General features: G+C 37.0%; 3 protein-coding genes across 7 annotated transcripts in view; 1 reads left to right on the top strand and 2 right to left on the bottom strand.

Moving 5' to 3' along the window:
• The window catches only part of LOC106178751 (protein still life, isoform SIF type 1), a 43,815-nt gene extending 32,665 nt beyond the window's left edge, over positions 1-11,150 (bottom strand). Inside the window, exons 1-2 of one of the 3 annotated variants that reach the window (XM_087002977.1) lie at positions 11,044-11,150; positions 7,806-7,842 (exon numbers count right to left, since the gene is read on the bottom strand). The gene's annotated coding sequence lies outside the window, so the exon portion shown is untranslated. Of the gene's footprint in view, positions 1-7,797; positions 7,843-10,743; positions 10,920-11,043 lie in introns of those variants that run through there. The other 2 variants (XM_087002978.1, XM_087002979.1) reach the window with 2 other exon arrangements.
• Positions 107-4,389, bottom strand: LOC106170559 (uncharacterized). 3 transcript variants are annotated; one of them, XM_087002980.1, is made up of 3 exons: positions 4,134-4,389; positions 2,567-3,163; positions 684-1,575 (listed from the first exon to the last, which is right to left on the bottom strand). In XM_087002980.1, exons 2-3 carry the CDS (start codon positions 3,132-3,134, stop codon positions 839-841), a joined length of 1,305 nt encoding a protein of 434 aa, XP_086859106.1. In that variant the 5' UTR covers positions 3,135-3,163; positions 4,134-4,389; the 3' UTR covers positions 684-838. The 3 variants fall into 3 exon arrangements, with proteins under 3 accessions (XP_013405904.2, XP_086859106.1, XP_013405905.2); XM_013550450.2 differs by lacking the exon at positions 2,567-3,163 and having other exon boundaries at positions 107-1,575; XM_013550451.2 differs by having other exon boundaries at positions 2,567-4,389.
• A 76-nt stretch (positions 11,151-11,226) lies between the features above and the next one.
• Positions 11,227-23,657, top strand: LOC106152552 (inhibitor of Bruton tyrosine kinase-like). The gene is made up of 27 exons (XM_013526166.2): positions 11,227-11,397; positions 12,121-12,658; positions 12,895-12,991; positions 13,359-13,480; positions 13,686-13,882; positions 14,359-14,443; positions 14,656-14,773; positions 14,988-15,159; positions 15,733-15,856; positions 16,198-16,399; positions 16,522-16,705; positions 16,916-17,021; positions 17,242-17,684; positions 17,856-17,945; positions 18,158-18,278; positions 18,527-18,623; positions 19,038-19,139; positions 19,329-19,446; positions 19,768-19,828; positions 20,174-20,345; positions 20,506-20,627; positions 20,820-20,955; positions 21,163-21,322; positions 21,530-21,670; positions 21,920-22,081; positions 22,321-22,564; positions 22,784-23,657. The coding sequence occupies exons 2-27, from the start codon at positions 12,341-12,343 to the stop codon at positions 22,922-22,924; spliced, it is 4,035 nt and encodes a 1,344-aa protein (XP_013381620.2). The 5' UTR covers positions 11,227-11,397; positions 12,121-12,340; the 3' UTR covers positions 22,925-23,657.
• Positions 23,658-24,159: the final 502 nt, after the last annotated feature.

Here is a 24,159-nt window from a genome sequence, read left to right as displayed (position 1 = left end):
AGTCATACCCCGTCAACAAATTTTTTTAAAACAAGGTGGTTGACTGGGGTTACTATGTCATGGGGAACGTGGCAGGAGGGTTTGTTGATTTTTATGATGGCCTGAAGGGGGTTATGCGAATTTTTTGTTGAATTTGGGTCTGAAAATTTTTGCTTTGCTAGGGGGGAAGTGGTTGGGTTTCCTTTGGTATGGAGGTGAACTTCGGGGGGCTGACCAGCAAGATGATAATGGGTGGTCCTTCCCACAGAGGAGGCATTTGTGCAGGTATCTGCACCTTGCGAGGTAGCATTTTCCTCTGTTGTAGTTGTTGCAGGTTTCCTGTTGGGGACGAAAATTTTCTAATTTTGGAGTGCCCAAAGAGTGCCCATAAACAACTGGGTCTTCCTCCTCCCATTTTATGGACTCACTGGCCCGTTTTAGTCTAAATTTCTCATCATACGATTTCCAGCTAGCTACCTTGCTGGTGAAAAGGGTGATAACCCTATGGGCATATACGGAAAGGGGGATGGCTTGGGAGGGGAATCTTTGTAGGTATATTGCAGTGAAAATCTGCCAAGCACGGCACCATTGCAATGGGGACAGGTCACTAATTTTAGGAGAAGGGGAAAAGGTCATGGTTATATGACCTTCGTCGTTTCTTTCGGCCTGGGGGAGGAAGGTTTCTGAACTGTTGTTTGATAAATTTGTATCAGGGGGGAGGAGTTCGCGTAAATTTACAAATTCATCTTCCCAAATTTTGTTTCTTAATTTTGTGCTCACATGGTGGTCAATACTGGATTTTGGTATTTTCTTACCTGGGGCATGATTTCCTTGTCCGGCGTCTTGTGGCCATGAATGGCTACAAGTCTGGTTTGGGAGGGGCATGTTTTGGTGGGGCAAACTTTGGGGGGCATGGGAGTGTGAGGAGAGATGGGGGGTGTTGTTCTGTAACATGGGGCAGTTTGCGGGCAGGCTTTGGTGTGGCCGCTCTGGATTGAGTAAATGTTGGGAAGGAGGTGGGCCTGGATATGGAAAGGGAGAGGAGGGATGGGGGTTTCCATTGTTCGGGACCAGCTGAGTGGGAGGAGGCGGATTTGTTTGGGGGATATGGCAGGGATAATAGTGAGGTGGGTTTGCTCCATATGGGGTGGTTTGCTGGGCTTGGGCATAGGGGGCTGGGGTACTTCCTGTTTGATGAAAGTAGTGGTGGCCCAGAGAATTTAATGGAGAGGAGAGGGGTTGGGGAGGGCGAGGCAGTTGCTGGCTTGCGTGTGTCCCGGTTGAGCTTTGGATTGTACTGCCTGGCGTTGTTGGAGCTGCCGTCATGGCTGTTGGTCTTGTGGACAGCACGCTGGTGAGGTTGGGTGTCAAATTCGCCGTGCTGCTTAGCTCTGATGTGGTGCTGGGCCCTGCCGTCTGAAGTGGGGTTGCACTGATGGTGTAGAGGCTGGGGGGTGCGCTCCTCGTGCTGCTGGGTCCTACATGTGCTGTTTGAGGTGGGCAAGTGTTGTATGGGGTGCTGGGTCCTGGTGTCATGGCCCAGTATACTGCCTCCCCTAGAGTCGGAAGGCCTGGAGGTTGTTCCATTCTCAAGTTCTAAAATAAAGGAAAGAAAGTCTAGACTCCGTATGGCAGAGATAAGAGTAATAGAAGAGCCCTGCCAGCTCAAAAGGAAGAAGAAGGAAATTCTAAGATTCATGCTATAATATTCTTAATTTTTTTTTTTTTTTTTTTTTTTTTTTTTTTTTTTTTTTTTTTAAATATAAATTTTTAATGACTGAGAGCGGCTATCAGCTTTAGCCTAAGAAATTTTAATTAGCATGTGTGCATATAGCATCACTCAACTAGGGTTCTTGCCAATAATTCTGTTGGCCCTAGTGGCTGATATTTATGCTGTAGTCATAAACTGAAAGCGGCAACATGCTGTAGCCAAAATTCGTCGCAATTTTGCATGGATAAGACTGCGGCACACTCTTGTGGCCCTTTGCCTATAATATTGAAATCCCAATAGCTGCTATAATACTAATGCGGTAGTGACTGTTTTGAAAGCGGCTACATGCTGCAGCCCAAGTCATTGAGAATGGCATGTTTAATACAGCGGCTCACGCTCGTGGCCTTTTGCCTATCATTCTTGGCTTTAGTGTCTACTGTAAATATTAATGTGATAGTGACCTATTTGAATGCGGCTACGCGCTGCAGCCCAAGTCATTGCAACATGCATGGTTAAGAAAGCGGCTCACGCTTGTGGCCCATGATTAATAATAATAATTGGCCCTAGCAGCTAATACTACTGTGATGAAGGCCTTCTGAAAGCGGCTATTAACTGGAGCCCAAGTCCTTGTTATTAGCGTGTTAGGGAGGTAGCTTATCGTGAGACCCGTTGCTACGTAATGCTTATATCTTATGTTATACTAAATGCTCCCTAGTCAATGTAAGTGGTGTTCCTAATTCAAAGCGGCCTCAAAGCTATGGCCCTATGCTAAACTACTGTCTGGCTGACTGCGACCCTGCTCTAGAGCCAAAGTAAAGTTAGTTGCCTCTGCATGTGTAAGTAGCCCCTTGCGGTGGTTCGATTTTACCTACTTACTCTTATTTGTGGTGAGAATAGCGCCTCTGATGGATCTCCACAGCATAATATTACCGGACTCGTTCATGTGAACTCCGTCACCCTTCAGTATACTTCTCCAGTTTCTGGTTGCCCCCACATGACGCAGGAAGTACATGTTGCCCTCTTCCTTAGATAATTTTTTAAGGGCCTCGTTGGTTCTTATAATGTATGTATTGTATCTGTCCTCATCCGTCTTGGTTGGCAGGTAGCCACAGCTTGGAGTGGCTCTGAAGAGGAGCTGTCCCCATATGATAACTGCCTTGGGGTTGACTTCTAGTATCCTTAAGGTCAGCATTGAAACCTTGTCCACAATTCTGCTGATGTCATAAGGAGAGCCTCTGACGTCGTTGCCCCCCACTTGGAAAAAGATGAGATCCTTATTCTGAGTTCTCTCCAGGAAATCATCTTTGGTCAGAAAGTGGTCCAGCTGGGCCCCGCCTTTGCCGTAGAATTCAATCTGGAAGGTGCCTGGATCTAGGTTGAGGTTGCTGGGGGACTCATGCTCTAATCTCTTAATGAGACTATGGCCAGCTATCAGTATTTTCATGGTGGTAAAAGTAGGGGCAATATAAGACTCTGAAATATGATACACTAGGGTAGAGCCAACATTGTATCAGCTGTAAAATGTGGTATGGCTTAATATAATATAGAAACGAGTGTGGGGGAAGGGGGGGGGGGATAAGTTAATTGGAAAACGTACCGCTCCCGCATGTTGACATTGACTTAAGTACCCTAAATCTATAGTGTGGAATAATAAACAGCTTCCGATAGTGTGAAGTCATCAAAGATGCAGCATGAGCCTAAGACATATGGAAATAATTAGCGATTATTTAAGTGAGACCAGTGGCGCCGTGTAGCCTGAAGGTCCTGTGTCTTGTTCAAGCGGGGGGGATTCTGTAGATGGTGTACGATGTAATAAGCTGACTACTTCTCCCGTCATCGATAGATAGTAGCTTCTCAATGCGTATGACATTAAAATCATTGTTGCCTTATCGGAACTTAACTAAACTTACGCTTTTCGAGTGGAAGATATTACGACGCTTATATTTTGGAGCCGCCATCTTGGATCTTTTCTCGTGTTGAGAAAGTTATGTCGCTCAGCTGTATACGAGTGCTTCAATAAATAGTAGCGCTCTCAATGCATATGACGTTAAAATCATTGATGCCTTATCTGAACTTAACTAAACTTACGCTTTGTTTGTAAGTGGAGGATATTACGTCGCTTATTTTTGAAGCCGCCATCTTGAATCTTACTCGTGTTGAGAAAGTTATGCCGCTCAGATACGAGTGCTTAGAACTTAAGATTATTGCGTGCACTATATAAAGTTAGCCTGAGTGTACCTATCGAGTCATCTTCTAACCTCGAACCAAAATATTTTGCCGTACTACCGCTCTGTACACTTAGTACATACAGAATCTGCCTCATAGTAATTCGGTATATTTTATCTATCTCATTACTCTTAGTCTTACGCTAATCGCTAGTTAGTGCCCTATAGCGGCCGTAGAAAGCGGTTGTAAAAAAGCAAGTAAACAGGTAGTAACTTACCCTTGACTTCTAACAATAGCTATGAAAGCAAATTCTGCGATGGCGTATTTGGAGGTTCGTGCGAGTTGCTCGGCTGCAATCTAACGAATGCCTTCTGCATGTGTTGTTGTTGTCATCTCTGGAAATTCTGCTCACGTGATTAAGTTTCGCGTCGCGATTGGATGGTTGCGCAAGTATGTTAAGTATTACATAACATTATGGACAGCGGCAGCTGTAGGAAGCGACTCGGGTTTTAATCTTATCATGATAAAGCAGATTATGGCCATGCAATAATCTTTATATACACAAACATTTTCCCTTGTAAAAATGTGGCCCATCCATCAATTATCATTTCTCCTCTTATCCCCTAGACTGCCTGATGGGTAACAATTATGATGTATACATCAGGACAGACTCCCTTCAGAATTCATCTTCAGTGCTGGGGAAAACCTACAAGGTTTTACCAACAATCTGATATACATAGATCTCACATCTGATACATGGAGGCATTAATGTATTTCTTTTAAAATTCTCTCTCATATTGAAAGAAAGTAATTCTGAAAGGCATTCACTTGATTATGGGTCTCTCTGGACAGGAGGATGCATGAAGAAAGCCTAGAGCACTGTACTGGTCAGCACTCTATGGAAAATGCATTCTGATTTGTGTCTGTTAAAAGACTGTATTTCTAATTGCATGGGAATTTGTTCCTTGCCACCAATCATCAATCAGCTTTAGTTTGATATATTCTTTAATGATTGATCATGTAGATAATGACTCTTGGGCAAGAATTTACCCAGGACTGTACCAAAGAGCTAGTCCTACCTGGGTATCTGAGCTACTGGTGGCATCAAGTTTACGGTAGAAACCAGAAGGGATGTTTCAACTGGTTACCTTATAGCAAGTGGTTATGTGGGCTCTGTGACCAATGTGGATTTTACTGTTTATTTGGACAGTACACATATCTCATCTCTGGCTTGGTAAAACATCTTTTTTTTTTTTACTTAACAATCTAGGTACATCAAAATACCTTATAAGAATTTCTAGGCAATCCACCCATCCCATCAAATCAAGCCATCATATCCTCAAAATTTTGTACAATTCTCACAGATAATGGTTGTCTTCTGAAGGAACAGGCTGTCCAAATGACAGCTGGAGGACTCTACTGAAAAAGCCATGCTCTTGACTAAAATAAATCCTTTCTGCAGTGATTAAAGTGATTTTGCCAGTCTACTGACCTTACAAAAACAGGCCTCATGAACAATAATTGCCATTTGCTATTATGAACCTTAGATTTGGGAGCAAGAATGTCTAAATTACCCACTTGAGCCATGTTTTAAGTGCTGGAACGTAAAATAAGTAGCCACAAGCACAGCTTCAGAGCACACAGTTGATTTGACCAGCTTTCATCAGGTTCTCTGGCTGTGCACGTATGGATTCTTTACCTCAACCCAGGTCTATTTTCAATATGGTGGAAGATACATGAAACAGCACGTCAGAGCTCTCAAAGATTCCTTGTCGAAAAAGAGTGACATTTTTTCCTCTTTTAACTTCTTTGATGAAAATAAAAGGAGTCTTTGGACTTCTACACCAAAGCCCCAAAAAGTGGCTAGAACTTGGCAAAAAGGACAGAAGCAAAATTGATTTAATGATAGTTTCCACAAACTCACAAATATCTGTTTTCATGTATTCCTTTTATCTTAGAAAAAAAAATACAAAAAAAAGTCTCAAAACAAACCAAACTAATTCATATAATCTACTATCAGTACCGCATATTAATATGGCAGCAATGTGCTCTCGACTATTTCTGGCTTATACAGAACATACCAAATGGGTAGTTCAGTGGATTCACGGCTCATAGTTCCTAGCGCTGTGCTTGTGGCTACTTATTTTATGTTTGGGTTCTTAATTTGTGGTTTAAGTTGTTAATTTGGGCATTCGTATTCACAAATCTGGGGCTTAAGTTCACAAACATCTCATCCCTTTTTAAGGCTTAAAAAGTCGTTATCTGTCTAGTTGGTGCCCTAGAGAAGCAGCACTTATATCAACATGCAATGCTGTATCAAAACTTAGTTATAAAAACTTGGATGGAAAAATTTAATTGTCTATATCATTTATTATCACATCCACGTCATAACACAGACTATCATTTGCATATGTATACTAACAATATGATACTAACCCTGCTTTTAGATATTAATCAAGTAATGTTAAATAAAGAGACCAAAACATAGTGGTTGGGCCAAACCATCTGGTGCTAACACGATTAAAGTGTGACATTGATCAAACCACAGTTCATGGTGAAGAACCAACTAGCAAGAACCTGCCATACATTGAATATTACCACAGAAACTCAGTTACAGAAGATATCAGAAAAAAAAATGGGGAAAGAGAGTCAGTAATGCAGCATAATCATGAACAGAAAATCAATATGAGTACAAGAGATTGATAACACATCTGCAGAAAGAAGCATGTTCAGTCCCATGTAACTATTCCTCCCACACTGCTGCTGAACTGCATGTCTGCATTTTAAGTGCATGGTAACAGCATTTGCTACACCCAGTGGTCTGCATGCCCCCTGTCTAATTGATAATAATTCCTCCTACATATCCCAGTACTACTGGGTGCACTGCAGGTCAAATATAACTGCTCTTCTCTGGCATCATGGACCTTCCGCATGGAAACCAATGAGAATCCTCTACACATGTAGTGTGCTGTCTGGCCTGTGTTACCATGGCAATGTGCAATAGTCAAGTTCTGTTTACACATGACGCACAATTAATAGCCCTTGTATTAAAATGGCCCAGTCTGAGCAGTTTTATCTCCATATCTTACTTTTTTCTTTCTCCCCTCCCAAGAACTTCCCAGCTTTAAATTTTAATCTGTACATAATTTTTTTAATCTTTGGGCAGTGAATTAATTCAGTTCCTAAAGCTGGTGGGAAGCACAGCTGATTTTATCAACCAGTAATTACTAGATTTATATTCTTAGATCCGAAAGATTACTGAAATTTTTCAGTTCATTTCCTAACTGTTCATTTCCTGAAACATGATTTTCATGGTTCCATGTTTTTTAACTGATTTCATGCATGCCAAATTTAATAATAATTGCTTGCTGCAGGGAAGCTTATGCAATAGAAACTTTTGATACAACTGACATAATAAAGTCAAACTCTCCCTAGATCAGGAGTAATTCAATGACAACAACACATTTTCATCTAAATGCAACTTGACATGAAAGGTTTAGCCTACACAATGAATAGCACACCTTTCCATCATAAAAAAGTCAATTCTGCAATACATTTATCTCAATTTTCCAGGGAAAATACAAAGACCAAGTTCCCTGAAACATTATCTTCATGCTAATCAATCCAGAAAACCCACAAATTACTGGCAATTACAGCAGTGTCTATCCATCTGTTGAGCAAAAATAATGAGTTTTTACAATTTCAAATCTATGGCATATGCGCTACCTCTATAGGTAAGTAGTCTTGGCAAAAAGAGTAAAACAATAGATAGCTGAATTAGTTTTACTGATTGTCCAAATCCATCTTTACAAAAATTAATTAAATATAATTAAATAATAAAAATAACAAAGAGAATTAAAAATATAAGGTCATCATATTTGTCCAAATGGTATCTGAATAGTAACTGTTTTATACCTATACTAATATAACCATACACTTACAGTCTTACCTCTACTGATAGTCAGGACTGTTACTCTTTTTTAAATCTGAAAAGATAATAATAAAATAATAATCAATAAAAAGTTAGACATAGAGAGGCTGAGAGTATTTAAGAAAATTGAGTTGGGGTATAAAATCATCATATATTTATTAACTGTAAGGAATACCTTTAACATACTTGAAGGTGTTAACATGGTCCACATTCGATCAGTTTCACCATAACCTGTACAGCTAACCTATTTAATACGCATAATGAACAAAAGCAACAACAATGAAAAGCATAAGAGGTTCTTCGATAATTTCAACATTAAATGCATCAAAGACTATAATAAATGGAAATACCTTTATTAGTTACTGAATTCATCAGTATTATTTACTTCCTATTATGTGCCCTAATCAAAATATTGGGCTCCTGACAAGCACTATCAAGCATGCTAATTGATAAATTTGTTTGGAAAGAAAGCAGGCTCTGTGAGGGGACCAGTGTTTGGTATTGATCCCATGCCTGTCCATGTAGAGCAGAGAGATTGATAAGAAACTGCCAATACAACGATTAAATTAACTCCACCATGAAAAAGTGGTTACATGTATCCTTGCCCAACATATTTGCTCTCTCTCTCTCTCTCTCTCTACACACACACACACACACACACACACACACACACACACACACACACACACACACACACACACACACACACAGAGAGAGAGATGATGATGGTGATGAACGGCTGTAAAGTTATACAAGTGGCAGCCAACAGAAAATATTTCAGATATATATATATATATATATATACTTTTGTCTTAGAAATGGATAACTTTTTCTTCTTCCAACCATAAGCCATGATTGACCTTTTCATTTTTTAAAATGTCCACTGATCAATGTCTTCTCTTAACAAAACCTTTGTTTATCATGGCATCTATATAAAACTTACTCAATATTGCAACACATCTATTTTCCATTTCCAAGTCAGACTTACCAGATGAGGAGCAAAATCAAATGGTGTTCAGAAATCACTATTTCTAAATGTAATAGTAAGAATAGGATCACTTTTTGCAGAATATGTGTATTCTCTGATATATTCCACATGGCGTGGAGAGGTTAATAGAAGGAAATTATAATTTATCATTACTCATCCATCAGACTAAAAATAGCACCCCTAATTGGTCATTTATATCCTTTATGAAGACATAATCTTAAGATGTATTACTTTGCGGAATATCAATCTGTAATTACCCTTGTGTGTTGCAGCAAGGTGCCATGTTGCAGTTAGCATATTACATTGAAATTACAATACCTTTTAGGTGTTAGGTAAACACCATTAACACAGGTGATCACTCAATGACACCTGCCCCAGTAAAAGTCAAAAGACTGGCAAGACTTTATTGCAACCAAGTGAAACAGAGCATGTGCTTATATAGTTTTTTTTATAGCCAAGCCTCAAATTCTCAGCTTATCAACTGATCTCACATGTTTCCAGTGTCACTTCTTTTCTGTGTAAGATTATTTGAGATGAACTTTTCACAGAAATAGATTAAATATAAATAGCCCTCATATAAATATAAAAGGTTATTCTATACAATTTCAGAGAGTGGCAGGAATGATAAAAGCAATTAATATCATTGATTTATCCTATGCTATTTGTTCATTTTCTCACTGTATTATTCAATAATTCACTTGATACATAACTATTCAATTCAGGTTCACAACAATACAAATATTCACACTAATGTAAAAATACCTTCTCTTACAAAAAAGACAAAATCATGCTCCTTTCATTTTTTCTACGAAACAATAATAAAAATATAATGAACAAAGTACAAATGCAGGCACACATAGCCTATACGTTTCATGATGGATATTACAATTGTAATTTTCTTCATAATAATACCAAATTTCATTTCTTTCTAATCTGCTATAGGATCAAAATGACATCTGAGTTATAGCACAGCCCTCACAGTAGTCTCTATGTAATCAAGGATGTAAATTGATTTTACTTGCACTTATGCAATCATATTGCAGGACTCAATCCGTTGAAGGCATGAAGTACAAATAGTTGATTGTTTTCTGCTCTGAGGGACAGTAAAGAAAATGATTAATAATTGAAAGAGTGGTTTGTAGAGAAAGCTGTTAATTATACTGCATGGAAGGTCAGACCACTCGAGTGTAGATTTACTCAACAGCTCTGAATATATATCAACATTAAGTGTCACTATGTATTCCAACTAGCCTGGAGCTGGGGCACACTGTTTTATTTGTTTTTCTTTTTAAAGAAATGAAGTGAGAATATGTCAGACACCCTGCAACAAATTCATGAATCATGTATTCTGGAAGAAAAGCCAGCAGACTATGTTTAAAGCCCTTATTTTTACATTTTCAAGTTCCATTGAGGGTTTGTGTGAGTGCTGAAATGAAATACACCCAAGTATACTTAAATGATTATTTCTGTCACCTTTTGGAGATTTATTTGTTGATATATTGTCAGAAAAGGGGCTGAAATTAAACTCCATGTATCCCATACAGTTAGATTCTTTTTAATAACCAAGGATATTTATAGGTAGTTGTATCTGAGGCAGTTGAGGGAAGTTATGTGCAAAAGTTCAATAGGGCACTTGTGATATGACTGACGCATACATTTATGCTCAATAAATATACAGAAGCAACCGTATCCATACTGCAGTACATGAATCTAAACAAACACAGCTAAGATACTGAAATGAACTTTTCTTATAACATCATACACTTTGAGTCATGTAATTACTATGACTATGACTTTAGCAATAGAAAATAGTACTCTCAATCTCTGCACTTCCTACTTCCTATTTCAAATGACTTCATTGTCTTTAATCTTGACCAGATAAAGGAAATAAATTGAAAACGTCTACTGCGCGACACTAAAATTCTTCAGTTACATTCATATTTTGAAAAAAATTGAAACAATATCTACCTGTCTATCCTTAATATATATTGCTGTAAATTCCAAATAAAGAAAGCTCCTCTAGCGCAGCTGTTACAGTGTTAGTCTCAAATGGTATGATACGGAAAGACATTAATAATAATAACCTGCCTGAGAGTTAGTTGACATTAGCAACACGACAGATCAACAGGTAAAAACCGATAAATGCGTTTATCACTTCGTCCAAGCAACTCAATACATAGACATTTTTAAAACCTCTCGTAAAATTTGGTTGCAACAACTGAAAACCATCGCAAGACCTAATTGCTTCCACACGACAAAGGCACCCACCTGCATGAAAGAGGTCGCCATTTTCCTTCAAAATCAATTTTGCAATTTGATTGGCTATTTTGATTTATAGTCTTCAAACCATCTGAAGACATTAATTTATACTTTTTATTATCATTCGTTGAAGTATTTAAGAATTATTCCTTTTCCCAAGTGTTAAATATTATTTTTTAGTATCACGCACCTATAAGAATTTCGCTAACTAATCTATTTGTATTAATCGTAGCGGTTGAAGACTATACGACACGCATCAAATATGGCCGCCTCCATGGAAGTCAAAATATTTGCAGTCTCGCCCATTTCTATCCCTTTTCTGTCTGCATCTCTTGTCTTGGAGTATATTGTTAAGTAAGATAGGTAAGTGAAGTCGGTTTCATATCATTATATAATTTTCAGATGTCAAGATATGTAACCTCTCACGGCTTGTGTTGACAATTTACGACTCTACTCGTTCCGAAGGCACCAGCTGGGCACTGCAGGAATTCTTAATATTGCCGCTGCTGTTAATGTTGCACAAAGTCATATCATGTGCACGCCTTTTTTGTCTTCAAGGCGCCTGCAGTGTTAATAACTTATCCCTTAATACTCATATCTTGCTTATGTACAATAGAATTAGAAAGATGGATTAGAAAGATATGGATAACGTTAAGTAATATTAGTCTTATCTCATAAAACCCGCCAGCGGGGCTGGAGGGTTATTAATATGTAATATTGTAATATTGCACACGATGGTCAATATACCCAACAGGAAGCGGGATAGCTTTCATTTTTCTTTTATGGGTTGCATGAGTGGGGTGGGTGGGAGAGTAGTTTCTGTTTCTGGGGTAGCGCTAACACTCGCCAATTTAGCCAAATGCTGAAACTGACTTAAATTGGCTAAAGAAAAAGGGCCTGATTTACCTTGTTTTAGTCAAATTATAACCATTTTGATAACAAATTGACAAAAAGTGGTAATTTGGATAAGCCAAAAATTTTGCTAGCGCTACCCCAGTATTTCTAATGGTAGCATATTAATTTGAAAATTAATTTAAATCATTTGTATTCATTGACACTCATACTAAGTATTTTTTCTCTATTCAGGTTAATTTTGACAATTATGGAAGCCTAAACCCATACAAAAATGGCCACTTTTTGGCCTCCCTTGTAGGATGGCCTAAAGGTGCTTTGGTTTTGTGAGAGGACACTTACTAGTATTAGAGAGCACAAGTATTATCAATTCTGTTTTATCCCAGGGATCAAGTGTCATCCCTTTTTTTGTAATTGGATTTAAATAATTAAATGTACAAAAGTAACTTTTACAATGCCTATTGAATTAGCATGTGGACCAAAGTGCTCTTCCTATAATCATGCATTGGAACTGTTGGCAGCAGTTATTAGAGGGAACACACAACAAATTAAAGCATACTGCCATCAGTGTTATAACTTCCACACTGCAAGAGATATATGGGGAAGAACAGTACTGCACATGGCAGCTTCTTGTGGGAAGTGGGAGGTTGTTGAGTGGTTGCTACAAGAAACCACTGCAGATAAAGCTATAAAAGACACAGAATCTGGATGGACTGCCCTGCACAGAGCTATTTTCTATGGTCAGCTGGCAGCAGCAAGGATACTTATCATGGTAAAATAACTTGATTTACCTATACAGATAACTACTAGTATAGTCTGAACCATTACTGTTTTCCTATAGATATATTAGAGGGTTTGGCATAGTTTTATGAGTTGGAAATGACATGCAAGCGACAGTAAATAATTTATGAAAACTTTTTTACAAAAAAACACCTTGTTTAATTTTATTGGTAATACTTGTGAAAAGTATTTTATAAATTTGGTAATAGTGGTATGATAACTTTTCAGCACCACTCTCCCATGCAGTCCCGTGATAATGAGAGTCTAACAGCTCTAGACCTTGCCATGAAAGACAGACTGCCACATGTGCAGTTCTCATCAAAAGGTCAGTGTCAGGAACATGTGGTGGGAAATAACAGATGGTTTTGTTCGATGAGAATGCCCACAGTGATTTTCCTATGGAACTTGCATGTTGACCTTTATTATGTAAATTTTACATTACTGATTTTATTATTCCGGTTCATTAAATGAAACGGTTAAGTACAATAATATATATTGATTTTCTTCAAAATCAACAGATATGTAATATGAGTCTTACTCCTATATGATAAGCTATAAGTTTTAAAATATATATGTATATATTTTAAGGAAACCACAGGGGGGTATTTTATTGCAGCAGTCACTTTTATTTTAAGGAATAGTGATCAGTCCTGTTTTTGCAGAAGACTTCTAAACATTTCTTGTTTTATTAGAACCCAGTGATGTGTACAGTTGGGGAGATAATGCTAACTTCAATCTTGGTCATGGAAATGAGCAGAGAAGAAACCCTGAGCTACTAGAACTATTCCACAAAGGGAATATTAGCATCAAACAGGTACCCTAGACATGGGCAGTGGGCCTATAGCACGTGCAGTAATAATGGAACAGAAATTCCTTTTGTTGAAAAGATTAGTTAAAATGCTTTTGTTTGATATGATAAGTAAACTCAGCAGTAAAGAATAAATGTAAACTCTTATTAGGATTATACATCATTGCTAGTTTAGCGCAAGGGGTGTTGAAAATATTTCCTTTGTCTGTAGGTTGTGATGTGTAAGTACCACACAGTGTTTCTGTCTGATGGGGGCCAAGTGTACACTTGTGGACATGGTAGAGGAGGCAGACTGGGGCAGGGACATGAACAAACTTGTCTACAGCCCACCTTAGTGGAGGCACTGAAGACTGAGGTGGTCACCTTGGTGGCAGCTGCCAGAGATCACACTCTCATGTTGACAGAAAGGTAAGCATGACACATTAGATACATGTTATATATTTTGTGTCTGTCTGTCTGCTTTGGTACAGTATTATTTCTTTGTACTACTGCAATAACATAAGTCAGACACCGCTTTACTTAAAACAGGACTGAAATATGTGTTTAAAACCAGGTAAATTCTGCTGCTTTATATGAATATTAGCAAATATTTACCTGGGTATTGCATCCCTTGTGTACTATCTTACACAAAAAATCTGTTCTCTAAATATGTCTGGGGTCACTTTGAGTGCAGTGTAAGTCAAAAATTGTTCCGGGCTGTTTTATTTTAAAGAACATCCCTCTGTGTCTCTGTATTTTTACCATCATTCTTGATACTGATACTGGTCTGTAAATTTGCCAGTCTTTGCGGGCTTGTTGTGGATTGAAGAACTTAAACTTATGACATTCAAACTTTCAAATTATTATATGAATATGTTGTAATGTCCATCTTGTTTATGTTTCAGTGGCATTATTTATTCATGTGGCCTGAATGACAGCCATCAGTTAGGACAGTACCCAGCACCAGATAAAAGTCTTCTTCCAAAGCAGGTAAAAATAGTTGGTCTAACCACATATAGTTTAAAGTAAGATAGTATGGCCTGTTTAAAAATATTTCCATTTTTATTCTTTTATACCCTGGAATGATTTAAGTGGTATTGACTATATCTTGTAAACATGGCAAAAGTCAGTACTTTATAATTTAGACTGTGTTGATTTTTCAATAAATTGATTAGTAAAGTACATATATTGTCAATCCCTAGATGAACCATAAACTGCTGAAAGGAAAAGTGATAGAGGGTATCTGTACAGGTCGCTTTCACACTGTGATTTATACCAGGGATGCTGTCTTTACATTTGGTCTCAATGCTGGACAGCTAGGTATATCTTATTGAAAATGAATCTGAGTGGTTTTGTAAAAATTGTCCTTCTGAAGTTAAAAATTAACAAACAAATACAATCAGATACACACGTAATGGTAGTAGAAATAATATAATAAGATCTGTCAGAAATGATTCCAGATATCTAAAGAGGCATATGTTATTCATTTTTCACAGCTCTTCATGATTCTAAGTCAAAATTGTTAAAATTCCAGGTCACAGTAAAGGTGATAGAATTTGTTCTCAGCCACGCCAGGTGTCTCCATTGAACCACAAAGACTTTGTAATCAGCCACGTTGCCTGTTCTGATGCAGCCACAGTATGTGCCACCAAAAAGGGAGACATATATGCCCTACATGAATACCAATGCAGGAAAATAGCTTCAAAGTAAATTCCTCTTTGAAATTCCCTTTAAGGATGAAATGTTAGATTTTAGAAATATGAGAGAATATAGAGATGTACAATTTTATATTTGTGACTGTAACAAAGATCTTAGTGCATGTATTTATTTATGATAACATGCAGAATTCCTGGCACAGAGGTTTGGAAATCGTGTAATCGATCCACCACAAGTGGGTGAAGTGTGTGTGATATACATGAGTGCAAAGCATGAGTGGATATTACATACATTTTCCTGAGAAGTGATGTTTTTGACTTATATATTGCTGACATTTATGGTGTAGGCATGGTGTAACATGTCATGTTTTATGTGTCACTTATGTGAGATACACCACCTCTTGGTAGTTGGTTCTCAACATAAGTACATACTGGTAAAACTGACTAATATCCTATTCAGAGGAAGTGAAAACTTTCAGTCCCATCATCTGCCATACTACAGTAATCGGGGAATGAAGATGGACCTGTACAACATCTGGTATGATGGGACGATCCTTCCTGGTAAGCGGATTACTTTTTAAAGATTCATCAGTATATAATTGTTTTCAATGAATGCTCTTTCAGGTGGTTGGACATAGTCCAGGTGGTAGTCAGTGGAGGTCAGCTTGACTACAGCACTGCCCAAGAGATGTTGAGAGAGAAAGGGGGAAATGAACTAGTTGTCATGGTTAGGACTACTTCAGAAAAGGTGTGTATTACAGGAGACTTTTATACATATTTCAGATATTTTTGTCAGGTTAAATGTCACTTCAGCATTGCTTTTTGTTACCCCTATTTATGTTATAGTCTGATCCAGCATGATATTTGACATTTGTTAAGTACTTGGTCATTCAAGATAAGGGCCTGAATTTCAGAGACCTAGAAACTATCCTATATCAGCTTGCTTTGCTGTTTCCAGCAGCCTAGAACATCTGATAGTAAAGGAGAGTTACCAGTGACCTCTCGGGGTGTAAAAAATACATTTGTTCAAATAATTTATTTTCATGTAAAAAAGTGTTTGATTTTTTGAAATGTTATGTATTACATCAGGTGTTTGTGTGGCGTTCCTCCAGTCCCACTATGAAACGCTGCATCTGGTCTCCTGGAAGACAATTGGCTGTTGTGGATGTTACCTTGACAACCTCCAATATTGCCATTGTTACCAGTGATGGGGAGGCTTTTCTGGGGACTTTTTCTCAACGTGCTAAGAAGGCGATGCCTGCAAAAGATTCAAAGCGAGAGATATCAAAAGGTAGCTAAAATTGAATTTGGATCACAATAAATGATAATATTACTTATAAGGGCTCAGATATTTGTTGATAATTGTTTTAATAGTCACAGAAGATAAACAGTTTCTTTTACTTCTCATTTTAGACATGCAGTCCAGTGTCCCACTTTTAGATGATTTTTCAATGCTATCACTGTCGGACTTGATAGACAAAGACGACACTGAAGATGTCACATTAAAAAGACTGCCAAACATCCACAGGGCCACACAGATTACTGCTGACAAAAAAGGAAGAAACTTTTCAGTGCTTCAAAACTTACCAAATGCTAAGTATGTTGGATGTTTGAATAATTTCTGTGTTAGTATTGGCTTTTCAGTTTCTTAAATATTTTAAGCAGATTTAGGAAAAAAGAAAAAATGTCCAGCAAACATTTTAAAATAATGTAACCAATTTTTTTAAATGCATTGTCAAACTTTGTTGTTATGTTGTTTTCAAATGTGTATCAGTAAACCAGATTTACATTGATTTTTTTTTTTCAGTTTAACAGAGCTTCCAGACTCTGATATCTCTGATATAGGCCAGCACTTGCAGACATTACTAGATGAGGCAGACCTTGGTGATCTTATCCATGATGCTGTTCTACGAGTCAGTAACTCTTTGAGTAATGCTCTCATTTAAAGTGTTATGATATACCTTGTATAGAAAGTGTGTCTAAGGTAAACTGAAAATTTTAATAACTTTCAAACAAAAGGAAAAAATGTCTGCATAAATAAATTTAAGTTGTCTCCTTGTTAGCATAACAATCATATGAGTTTGATATTTGTATATTTATCAATATGTTACATAGTATTATTTTATTTTCTAGATTGGTAGCAATGAAGTCCCAGTTCACAAATTTATATTAGCCAGCCGAAGTGATTATTTCCGAAAGATTTTTCTCTCAGAACAAGAGAATGATGTTCCACCAACTGTTCACATTGAAGATGTTGATTTTGAATTGTTTATGCATTTATTAAAGTTTATTTATACTGATGACTGTGATCTGTTGAAGATTGGGAACAGTTTTCAATTGCAAACTGCGCATGATCAAGAAAATGTTGCAGTTGAAGACACAAACTTTAACTCAGGGTTTATACAAGTGCCAAATTCTAAAAAGAAAATATCTGCTTATGAAATGAGAGAAAAGAGGAAGGGGAAAGATAAAGAAAAGGGCAAAAAAGACCACCCAGTAGATGGAAGTGGTAATAACCCAGTGAAGCAGCTCCATGAGTTGGCAAAAAGATTTGGAGTCCATACATTAATGAAAAAGTTAGTATGCCTCTACTCTTATCATTTTGAGTTACCTGATTATCTCAGAAATTACACGAGTTTAAAATATTCAAATTTTTACTTACTGCCCATGTAAAAACTGTCAAATAATTGGCAATTGTCATAGTATGTATTGAGGGTGAAATATCATTTTCTATAATTATTATTCAGGCTAGATGCTGTGAAGTATGTTGGAGGAAAAATTATGTCCAGTGGAAAGTATCTTTCACCACCTAGACCCAAGTTTGACAGGAAGAAATAGTAAGTGCATTTTTATATACAGATTTTAAATAGAAATTGGTATCTTAGTATACAAAACCTCAAATTTTGAAACATTGTGATGTATTGATAAATATTTTGTCATCTGTACTGGTTGCCCACCCCATAGGTTTAAGATTCTGTCCAGAGTGCCATATTGAATCAGAATCCATTAATTAAATGTTAATTTTTAAAAATTCACTCAACATTTTCAGTCCCATACTGCGCGATGTGTGTATCAAAGCAGACGACAGCCACACTGTGCAGGCACACAAGTGTATCCTGGTGGCCAGACTGGAGTATTTCCATAGCATGCTGGCTAGTGGATGGGTGGAGGTGGGTGAATCATGGTACTTTTACAGTATATGTGTACCTGTTTCTATCTCTCTGCCTGCCTGATTTTCTATCTAGCAAAGACCATGTTCAGGTTTTCAGTGCCTGAATTACCATAGAGTAATTTCATAAACACAATGTTACATGTAAAAGATATTTAGTGTGCTCCTATCGTTATTCCTTGAATGGCCTCTGATTATTTTAGTAGCCAGTATTTTTTTCTTAAGATTTATTTAATGTGGTATTTCCAGACCTCCAATACAGAAGCCCTGACCTTGCCAGTCCCGGGAGATATTCTCAGCGTTATTATTGATTACCTCTACACGGATGAGTCTGCCATTATTTCTGGTGAGCAATTGAATTTCATGTAGAAACTTCGTTATTAAATGCCATGTGAGGTGAATGACTTCTTATAATATAGTTGAATTGTCATTGTACATAAATCAGTTACGCAGATTAAAAGTAAAGGTGCTATTCTTGTTTCAAAAACCTCATGATGATGACCATTATTATTAACTTAAGAGAATGCAATGCTTTATATTAGGATTAAGTTGCATTGCAAGTTTAAGATGTAAAAGTTTTTCATTTCAGAAAAGAAAAATTCCATTTTACAGTAATGAGATTTTCCTAACTTTTTGGAAGCCAAATATATCATTTTTGAGATCAATACAGAAGGGCCCCTGGACCCCAGTCATATTTTCAGATTTTTCGATAAAGAGCAGTCTTATCCCTGCATTTAATGATTTTTACGTGTTATTTCAGACACAGACAACGCAGAGCTGCTATGTAACATCTTGGTGGTGGCTGACCAACTGTTGATCACCAGATTAAGGCAGATGTGTGAAGTTGCACTGGCACAATTAAGTAAGGTTTCTCTCCTTTCAAATTGCACAAATATAATATTAGAAATCAACACCTCTTTCTTATTAAACACATGCTATATAAAGCCAGTAAGTATTTTACTGATATTCAAATGTCAAATTTTGTTATCATTTTAGAGGAAAGGGGGGAGTGGAGAGAAACATAATATTTTTACCTTGTGTTTCTTTTCAGTCTCACTCAAGAATGCTGCTGAATTGTTGGAGTTTGCTAGTGTGTACAATGCCAGCCAGTTAAAATTAACATGCCAACAATTCATCACACTAAATATTGCTGCCATCTTGGAAGCCAGGTATGTGACCGCCAACATTTTCTCCACAAAATAGGTTTTAATAAACAACAATAAACCACCTAGTGGTCAGTGACTGTCAACATCTCACATCAATATGATGAAGGCCTATGTGCAGGTTGGCAATTAAAATTTTTTGGCTTGTGTTTGATAATTGTCATTTATGATCCAACTACCAAGCTAATAAACATTACTGCAAAAAAAAAATCTTGGAAATTAATCTGATGAACAAGTCTAGTTGAAAATGCTATGCTCTGTTCTATTGAAATACATGTCACTGATTAGAACATTTACCATTAATATGTAATGCATTCCTTTCTATAGATCTCTTGATGTAGTCAGTGAAAGTACAATGGAGGAACTCACAAAATATTACAGAAGAACAGTGAGTATGACTTCACAGGAATGCATGTATTTTGAGTCAGGATATAAAACATGACATCATTACTTGTACTCTTTACTAAAATATATATATATATTTTTATTATTAAAGTAACCTTTATAATCATTAAAGGGCATGGATCTATACATTTTCTAATAGACATTTCTTGTCATTGCAGTTCTAACCAAATGACATCACCACAACATAAACAGCATTTTCTCCATCCTTGTCCCTTTACTTTATGTTAATGCTCTACATGTGGGTTTTAAATGACAGCCATGCATGTTCTTAATAAAGTATCTAAAAAGGGGTGTATTAAATGGACATAATATTGATGTCATATTTTAGGTTCCCAGCATGTGTTACCGTGTGATCACACCGTATACTACTGGCCCAAGCTCTGAGGAGCTGGAGGCACTGGAGGAGGAAGGGTCGCTTGATGGCTTACAACTTCAGAAGGAAGAGAATTCAGCAAAGAAAAATAAAACAAAAAGGAAAAGGACGAGGACTAAAAGTTCTGGTAGGTGATATTTATAACTTATTAAAATTGATCAAAGAAAAGTCTATTTTGAGCTCCAGGAAGGAGTCCATTTAAGTGTTTTCGTACATAAATAAAATTTGGTGAAACATTAAGTTGACCAATTTGGTTGTAGAACAAAGAAATCTTTGTTTTTAATTAGGTGAAGAGTCCCAGAAGAATGACAGAAGGGAGACCAGGTTGTCTATCTGTTCAGATGCCAGCTTGGATGACAGTTTTATCCAGGAGGAACCCTCAAAAGAGGAGACGATAACCAAACCCAAGGTAATAATATTTTTAAATGTTTTCCTTCATAGTGTATTACAATATTTTTTACCCTTGAGAGAAAAATCATTTGGCTTGGACATGGCTTGTAATAGATGATATAATACTAGAGGAACACAACCAGTAGAACATTGAAGGAACTGTAAAAGTACATTTTGATGGAAATGTATAGTGTTGTGATTTCATCTGCAGGCTGTGAGCAGTCAGCCCATGGATATTCCATTCCAAAGGGCTCCCCGTGCAGTTTGGGGTCCTCAGTCATCGCCTGCATGGGGGTCTAAAGGATCTGTAGAAAATGTGGCTGTGTTTCAGTCCCCACCTCGCAAAGGTACAGTTTAATGACACGGTATAAGAAATATAGTCAAACAGGAATAAAAAGAGTTTCCCTTATACCTTTAGATATGCAAGTTTTATCTTATTTAAATAAAGTGTAATATGCGAAAACATGAAATTTATATTTAGGGCAAAGTACAGAAGTATATTTGAATTTAACAAGCTGTCTGTATAATATCAGATTCTATTAATCTGTATGCAGAGTCCCAAGAAATGCATCCTGATGCTGCAAGTTCTCCACCACAGTTCATTTCACCAGGTGGCGCCACTTCACAGGTAGAGGTCTTCAACATGAGACAGATCCTTGCAATGGAGTTGCAAAGTCAACAAGTGCAGCCGATGGGTGTGGTTAAAGCTGTTGGGTGAGAAATATTTTAATTTTCCTTTTTAAATGTTAAACCATTGAAGATTTTTTATTTATTTATTTTATTTATTTATTTTTTTAGCAGGTGGATTCATTGAGAAAAAGTAGATGTATTGTTTTAGCCATTTTAGAACTTGATTTGAAGTTTGCTTCTTTCTGTGATCATATTTAAATGCTTAACATTTTTTTCGACTGTTTTTTTAAGACAAACCAAACAGACTCCCAAAAAATTGTCTCAGAAAGAACGCAAGCGACAGATGCAACATCAGAAGTCATCAGAATCTGAGGGTCAGGATAATTTGTCTTCATCAGTTACTAAAGAAAAATCACAGCCGACCAACCCATGGTGAGGTCTACGTCAATAACTATGAGAATTTATAAAAGTTTTGACAGTCATCGCATCATTAATATTAGTACAGAGATGCAGCAGATCTGAAAGAGTAAACAAAATGTCTATGTATGGCTTGTTTTATAAGAAATAGGTGACCTTAATATAATCTGAAGTATAATGTAAGGTAAATTGTATAAATTGGCAGATATTGCATATTTGTATATGCTATGTCTAATTTGTTGATCCCATTTGCAAATCTTACAGGAATTCTGTGAGCACAGCTGTTCCATCCTTCAGAGATCTGATGCAAGCTGACGTTCGGGGAACCCCATCCAAATCTACCGGTTCAGGTGTTGATGCAAATGTTGGGAAAGGTGCTAAACCCAAGGTGCTAACTGACAGAGGCGGAGGAGATATATCTTTCAGGTATATTCAGAAGATTTTATATTCACTTCTTTCCTTAATGTTTATCAGTGTTAATAGTCAATGTTGAAAATAAAGTAGTTATTTTTTGTTAGACACTTATGTTCTTTGGGTGTTATGAGATACAATATTTGGTATAGAGCTCTGCATAAGTACTTATTGTCTGTATACCACACCCTTCATTACTGGTCATAGCATACTTCTCAGCACTTTGATAAATCCCTATACATTTTATCTCACAGCTGGGGCCTGACTGGGAGTTCTACCTCTAGAGGTACCTCCAACAAGCACCCCTCCCAGAGCCCCACCAGTCCCACCTCCCCCAGTAGTAGCCCCTGGCAGAAGAAACAGCCAGGAGAACCCAGTGTCCAGGAGGAGGACAGGCCACTTCACAAGACTGTCAGCTTTAGTCAGATCTTGAAAGATGAAATACAGCAGCGAGAGACCTTGCATAAAAATACAAAGAAACCTCTGGCTCTCATTCAGGTGAGTTGGTTATTGGTTTCAAATTTTCCATGTGCAAATATGGTTTTGCTTACTTCTGTGATTGATTAGTCTGGCAGGAACTTACGAAAAAATGTGCATTTAATGTGTTATGTACAAAAATTACTGTTAGACATTTACATCATACTATGTGCCTGTCTTTTTATACTCAAGACACAAACTAAAAGGAATACAAGGCAGTTGATTTTGGGTTTTTTTTAGATGGAAGAACAGGCCATCCAGGAATTGCTAGCTCACTATAGAGCTTCGGAAAACAGTGATGAGCACATTACCATAGAGAGAGTGAGTGACACTGCAGCAGCACCTATATGGGCAGCCCACCAGAAAAATACATTACCATAGAGATAGTGACTGACACTGCAGCATCAACTATATGGGCAGCCCACCAGAAAAATACATTACCATAGAGAGAGTGACTGACTCTGCAGTATTACCTATATGGGCAGCCCACCAGAAGAATACATTACCATAGAGACAGTGACTGACACTGCAACATCAACTATATGGGCAGCCCACCAGAAGAATACATTACCATAGAAACAATGACTGACACTGCAGTATACCAAGTTTCTCAAGCTGATATTGTATTTATTAATGATGCATTGCCTTTATTCACTACAGTAACTGATATCAAGTTGCCCTAGTTAATATGGGTAACATGCATGAAACTAATATCTTGCTTGATTAAAACCCAAGCTAATGCATGTCTTATCAGTTGTAAAATTCACTTTTTATATACATCAATTATTTTGCATTATATTTCAGTATTGCACCTTTGATATAAAACAGTGTCTGACAAGTATGGACTTGAATGTCATTTAAACAATTAAGTGAACTAGAAAATATAACAGAATGGATTATTCACCCTGATACAAAAGAAGTTCACAACATCATTATGGTGCAAGAATTGCTGAATTTATTTGCTGTAAAAATGACTTAACAGTATATTTGGAGCTACACATAATAAATGTAGCATAAATATTTTTTCAGTATTCTGAATTTTCAAATTGTTAAATGTTATGTGCGAATGAGTGTGATTGAATCAAATTGAACTGTATAAAAGTATTTTGACAGACGTGTTCATGTTTTTTTACTTTTTCATTTAATTATGGCAAATCGGTTAATCCTTTGACTCTGGTTGCATAAATGGGGAGTGTGTGCAAAATGAGTGTTTATTGATAAGAAATCAAATATAAGCTAAAAATATATTTCATATTAAAAAAGATATTGTATTTCTCTTTGGGTGACAATTGTGCCGCTGTTTTAACAGTAACAATAGGGCACAGAGTCATTTCATTTCATCAATATAATGATTATAAGAGTGACAAGTTTTTCGTTCAATTCGTCTTGACTCCGGCACAACAGGGGTCTCCCGCCCCCCCCCCTGAATTTTCAAATTGTTAAATGTTATGTGCGAATGAGTGTGATTGAATCAAATTGAACTGTATAAAAGTATTTTGACAGACGTGTTCATGTTTTTTTACTTTTTCATTTAATTATGGCAAATCGGTTAATCCTTTGACTCTGGTTGCATAAATGGGGAGTGTGTGCAAAATGAGTGTTTATTGATAAGAAAT

Source organism: Lingula anatina, chromosome 1, assembly GCF_051362555.1.
Source record: "Lingula anatina isolate TDL-2025a chromosome 1, LinAna3.0, whole genome shotgun sequence".
Taxonomy (NCBI): domain Eukaryota; kingdom Metazoa; phylum Brachiopoda; class Lingulata; order Lingulida; family Lingulidae; genus Lingula; species Lingula anatina.
This window is presented reverse-complemented; position numbering and strand designations above follow the sequence as displayed.